The 6,000-nt window shown below is 55.8% G+C and overlaps 1 protein-coding gene across 4 annotated transcripts in view; it reads left to right on the top strand.

Annotated features, from left to right (window-relative positions):
* Positions 1 to 1,163: 1,163 nt before the first annotated feature.
* LGR6 (leucine rich repeat containing G protein-coupled receptor 6) overlaps positions 1,164 to 6,000 on the top strand; it is a 203,159-nt gene continuing 198,322 nt past the window's right edge. For all 4 annotated transcript variants that reach the window (XM_074936146.1, XM_074936145.1, XM_074936144.1 and 1 more), the window contains exon 1: positions 1,164 to 1,392. In XM_074936146.1, the coding sequence (XP_074792247.1) occupies positions 1,172 to 1,392 (221 nt within the window). In that variant the 5' untranslated portion in view covers positions 1,164 to 1,171. The remainder of the gene's footprint in view (positions 1,393 to 6,000) is intronic.

Below are 6,000 nucleotides of genomic sequence, written 5' to 3'. Positions count from 1 at the left end.
GAGGAGATCCTCAGGGTGATTTCCCTCTGTCTGTCAGGCTCCTTGCAGGAATGGGTTTAGAGAAGGGCTGGTTGTAATTTTTGGAGGTGAAATCTAGTTTTTGTTTGTCTTGCCAAACTGTTCCCCCTTCAGTAACACAGTGGATAGAAGAGTCCAACACGTGCTTCTGTGGTCTCCGGGGTGTGTGTGGGGGGGTGGTTGTGGTTCTGTTGTTCACCTCTAGCGTGTAGCATTCGACACTACATTTAGGAATAATCGTATCGCTTCCGCTCTCCAGGTGTTGTCTGTTTATCGCCATAAGGCACAGTCCTTGATCAAAGGAGAGATGTCATCTGACATGAAACACGGTACTGTGAGCTCAGAGAAGGCGCGGAGGCAGGATGGCCTAGTGATAAGGGCACTAGTCGAGGAGTCAGGAGACCTGGATTCAATTGCCTGCTTTGTCACAGCCTCCCTCAGGCAAGTTAATTAGTCTCCCTGTGCCTCAGTTTCCCATCTGTACACTAGCACTGCGCTGCCTCCCAGGGGGGTGTGGAGGGTAAAGAGGTGCTCTATGGTGCTGGAGCCATAGAAGTACCTAAGATAGGTAGATAGCAGTGCAGTTTTTGGGTGGCAGCAGCATGGCTTATTCAGACTAATCCCCCTGAATGTTAACCCCTGAATTCCCAGCTGACGGCTGGGTTTAGGGAGCCAGCCCCAGTGCATGTGCCTCCAAAGGCATGGTTCAGGGGTACCGGTCAGTGTTTGGGGCAGGATCAAACCCGTTTAAATTACTTTCTCCTGGAGGAGTCGGCTTTCCTTGCCCCTGCACTGCTACCCCACAAAAACATTGCAAAACAAAGCATGGGTCCCGGAGCTACAAACAGGTCTTTATTTGTTGGGGTGTTTTTTTTCTTCTTCTTCTTCTCTTTGAATGAAATTCCTGCCAGCTCTCTGGGAGAGAGAGGGAGAGAGCAGAAAGTTCCTTTAGCTCCTCCTCTCCGAGGCTCTCACGCCCCTGCCCTGCCCAGCCCGTGAAACCCAATAACCAAGATCATTCAACAATGCCTCCCCTTCACTGGCTGCATCTTTACTACACTCAGGAGTGCAGGGGATCCAGTGCCTGCTGGGTCTGAGAAGTCAGACTCTGTCCGAGCAGTCAGAGCCAGTGCAAGCCACCCTCACCCAGCTCATGAGGGCTGCAGCTGTGACCAAGATGGACAAGCTCTTCTTCTGGTGCACTTTTCTGTCCTCCTCTGCCACTCTCCAGGCGGCATCCACGGACCCAGGTGCTGCGCCAGCATGTCCGCCTCAGTGCCACTGTGAAGAAGATGGCATAATGCTCTCAGTGGATTGTTCAGAGCTGGGACTCTCCCAAGTCCCTGTCAGCCTGAGCCCCTTAACGGCTTACCTGTAAGTACCAAACTGTCATTTGCTTTGCAGGGCAAGGGCTGTCCTTGGGGCACAAGGATAGACACCCCCACCCCAGAATCAGCTGCAGCTTGCTTGGGCTCGGAATTTGGGGCCACACTTTGCTGATATAAAATTTCTCCCACAAATTAGAAACAAAACCAAAAGGCAGCTATTATTTCAGGACCTGCTGAGCCAACTCCCCCCTCCTCCCTATGCCCCTCTGCATAATGCTGTTTATACTGTGATGTTATGCATGCTTTGCTTCTTGATTGCAACGGATCAGAGGAGCTGGTTTGCTGGGCAGATTCTGATTGTTTGAGAGCATAATGGAGTATTTATACTGAGCAATTACCGCCAACTGTCCTGGCTCTTTCTGTCAAACATTTCAATGGCTGTGATAACCCATGGCTTTGGGGGCTTTCAGTTTGGGTTGGCCACCAGCAGTGTTGGAATTGTCTGTTTCAGACGGATAGTAAAGTTTCACCAGGTGGTTCACTTCAAAGATCTTAATTTTCCAAGCCCTGGCCCAGCCCTGTTGCCACAGGGTACCCAACAGGGCTCAGTTCAAAGAGGATTTTGCAGGGTTGACTTCTAGCGCCACGGATGGTCCCAGTGGTTCCACTCTGGTTACGTCCCAGTTGTGGAGAGGACTGGGACTAACCTGCCCTCTTGAGAACTTCCCCGTGCTCTACAAGGGAGGGCTTGGAAGGGCAGCTGGGTGCTTCCACTGGGTGCCCTGCTCTGCATGAGACAGGTCGGCTTTGGCATTCCCTGGGAAAGACGCTTTGTAGCTGTGTTCACAATTTGTGCTGCGGAAAGGATGGGAAGGAGCTTGGCTTTTGAATTTAGGGACAGAGCTGAAGGGCTGCCAGAGAAATGTATTCAGCATAAGAACCATACTGCGTACCTGGCAAACAGCAGCGGGTTATGCTGAGCACCCCGGTCAGTGCAGAGGGCAGTCTTTCCTAGTGCCTAGAACAACAGGCTTAGGAAGGAGGCAGGAGCCCTGGCTTGTATTTCAGACTTTGCCACTCATTTCCTCAGGCAGGTTGCTGCCTCGGTTTCCCCCTCTGTGAGGTGGGGATAATGATACTGACCCTCTGTTGTGAAGTGCTTTGAGAGCCCTGGATGGAAGGTGCTAGAGAAGGGTGCCATCTCCTCTCCCCAGTCCATTTTTGTCCGAGGCAGAGTTGGCATTCAGCCCTCCTGTTGCAGTGTCTCTGTCTCTCACTGGCAGACAGGTGGGAAGGGCTGTGTGGGATCCCATTCAGAATGGATGCTTTTCAGCGGTGAGCAGGAAATACAAGGGAGACGCCTAGTGCAAGGTGCATGTACCTTTAGGTGGGGACCCTGCAGCATGACTGTCACCCTCAGGTGTCTCCTACAGCAGAAGCATCTCACCCTAAGCACCTCGCAGCCAGCTCTGGTTCTGTCTGCAAACAAGCACTGCTGGATGAGGAATGCCAGCTTTGGCCCGTGCGTCCCCAGGGCGGTGGATTGTAAGCACAGCAGACCAGTGCTATTGCGATGGCAAAGTAAAGCCCCATCAGGGACCCGTTCCATCTTTTAATTCATTTCAGGACTTGTGCATTCTCCTGCTAAGGACCTCTGTAGGAACATGGTCCCCTCCTCAGTGGATGCAGGGAGGGTGCTGCCGGGCCTCTGCTAGCCCATGCACGCTTTGCACTAGCCGCCGCCCGGGTCACATAGGTGGCTAACATTATTCTAATAGGATTGTCAGACTCTCCATAACTCCTTAGCCACATTAATCAGAGGAGTGCAGGGTCCCTGGGGCAAGGACCCTGCCAAGCAGGGCAGTCGCTAGCAGAGTGGGCATGCCGATGTGGCGGCTGTTTGCAGTGGGGTGAGGATTGCAGCCTGTGGGGTGTTGTGAAGACATTTTAGGCCTGATTGTCATAGTCGCTGGGTCCCCCGCAGGCACGGCAGGTGGCTCAGCACCTCTGAGAACCAGGCTGTTTCTGGATGAGGTCAGTCTTTCCCCTGACAGTTGGCATCCTGCTGTTTTCCTGCTGTGCCGATCAATTTCTATCCTGCCCATCCCAAGGTGTCATTGTCTTTCTAACTGCTTCGCCCCTTCGCTGAGGGATTTCCCTGGTACGAACATTAGCCCACTTTGCTCATGGGGTGGCGCCATTGACAGCAGTTTGGAGGAAACGTGCGGGCATTGTAACCTCCCGAGCCCAACACCCCATTGGCAAAGCCAGTCTGGGGGAGTTATCGGCACCTACCTTGCAGGCCCCATCATGTGAGGGACTAGAGTGTCTGGCCCCTTGGCGCTGCCTCTCAGAGACTCGGGAGAATGCCAGCAAGCTGGCTGCGTGATTAAAAGGCTTCAGATTGTGGAGCCTAGCCTGTAAATTAATACATGACACCCTGTAATGTAAATATGGGAGATGCCCTGGGCTCGTGGCTACAGTCGGGGACTAGGGGGGCTGGGTTTTACTCCCATCTCTGCCACTGGGTAACCTGCTTTGCTGCAAGTCACTGAGGGCCGGATTTTCCAGGGCTCAGCACCCACACGTGGAGCCAGATTTTCCAAACTGCTCAGCAACATCGAGCTCTCTTGAAAACCTGGCACGGGCTGTGGGGGGGGGGGGCTGAGCCCTTGTGAATGTTTCTGGCTTCAGTCCACACTGAGGCACCTAAATAAGTGGCCGGACTTTGGCGAGAGCCCTGAGGGCTAAAATTCAGGGGGCTCATTTGAGTGGCTAGACATAGATTCAGGTGTTTTCTGTTCGACACCCAACGTTCGGACCTTTTAGCCGGCGCCGCTTTGTGCCTCAGTTTCCCTGCCTGTATAATGAGACTAATTATGTTCACCTCTGCAGAGCATTTGACTGTCTTAGAGGAATGGGGCTAGGGCAACGCCAAGGGGTTTTTATAATAACCCCAGATGATTAGGCTCTCCGTCTCAGACAGCAGGGTGAGAAATTGGACCAACGAGTCTGAGGTCCTGCCCCGTCCCTAAAATGTTTCATCTCGAAGGCGATCAAAGCAGGGCCTGGGAGTCAGCACTGGCAGCCCACTATGTCCTCTTAGCTGCTTCCTCTCAACAGCTCCGTCTCTTGCAGTGTCTTTGCTATGGGGATTGCCAAGTCCCGCTCCTGGATGGTGGCAGCGGGGTGATGGGGAGAAAGGCTAAGGCTGCAGCCTGATTTCCCGATAGCCGAGGCAGCTAGATGGAGGCTGCTCCAGGTGGCAGCAGCTGCGGAGGGGAAAGCTCGCCTGGTGATCTGGGAGGGGCCAGTCCACCTTGGTCTCTGCCCCGCCAAGTTCCTGGAGAAACACAGTGCCCTGGTGCTGGCCTTCAGGTGGCAGGCTAGAGCCTGCCCCATCTCCCCCAAAGTCCTCTCTGAACTCAGGCCGCCCGGGACAGCCATTCAGCCCAGTGCCATCACCCTACCACCCACCACCACACATCCACCATCGCAGCACTGCTCCCTGAGTGCAGCATCGAGCCCAGCCCCCCCGTGGGCTTTAGTGGCATCTCTGAGGGTCCCCCAAACAGACGCCTTCTCATTGCCCAAGCTGTCTCCGCGGGGAGTGGGGCAGGGAGCTCCCCGCCGCATTCTCAGCTGGCCTAGAGATTCTGAGCAGGCGTCTGGAATTTAGCAGCCCTGCGGGGAATGTGAAGCCCTGCCGCCACCATCGCTGCCCTCTCCCCGCCATGGGAAAGGCTCTCTGAGGTTCTCCCACCCACGGCTCTGCAATTGCTGCTTCCAGGGTCATGGGGAGCCGGGCAGGGAAAGCTGGGAAACCCCCTCGTCACATCCCTCAAGCGGAACCTGCTGCCAGGAGCAACCTCGCCTGAGTTTGCATTCCCTCTCCTCCCCGTTTTCGTCAGCCGCCCGTGCTGCCCCGCGCTGGCCAGCAACAGGGCTGGGATCAGGGATGGGCAGTTCTCGCTGCGGCTCAGGTTGGGCAAAGCCCAGAACATATGGCTGGCCAGTGGGGTGTATTCCCGCATGGAGGCCCTGGTCTGCCTGTCCCCTCAGTCAGTAAGAAGGGGGGCTCAGGGCGTGACTTGTTTCTCTACGTTCAATCATTAGAGGAGGATCTCCTGCCCCTGCCCCCGACACGAAGGCTATGTGCCCCATCTGGCCAAGCGCCTCCGGGCAGCTCCCAGCTCTCCTGGGGAAGTCCACGGGGCCGTGCCAGCCCCTGGAGGCACAGTCGTCCCACGCTACGCCCCGGAGTAGAGGCTTGGCACGGAGATATCACCGCGCTCCAGCTCAGCGGTGAAACCTTTCCAAACTCCTCTCCTCTGCCCTGCGCTGCAGCAGGCCACCCTGTTGAGGTGACGCGCCCCTTCAGGGCCTGCTCCCTTTGGGTGCTAGCCCCAGCGAAGAAGCCAGACCCCCTCTCAGGAGCAGCTCCGCCCAAGGGGGTGGCCTTTGTACAGCACCTTCCCCTGCCCCACCAAGCCTGGCTTATCCCGCCAGGCGGCCGTGCAGCACCGACTCCAGAAGGTGCCATGGGAGCCTGGGTATGGGAAGCAGGATTCTGAGGGGAGGACAAACCCCTTTCCCAAGTCATGTGTTTGCTGGGCCCCGTCCAGGTACCCCTGAACCTTTAGAGGATGGAGGG

Source organism: Natator depressus, chromosome 21 (genome assembly GCF_965152275.1).
Source record: "Natator depressus isolate rNatDep1 chromosome 21, rNatDep2.hap1, whole genome shotgun sequence".
In the NCBI taxonomy this organism is placed as follows: domain Eukaryota; kingdom Metazoa; phylum Chordata; order Testudines; family Cheloniidae; genus Natator; species Natator depressus.
Note: the sequence above shows the minus strand (reverse complement) of the source record. Positions and strands in the feature narration are given on the sequence as shown.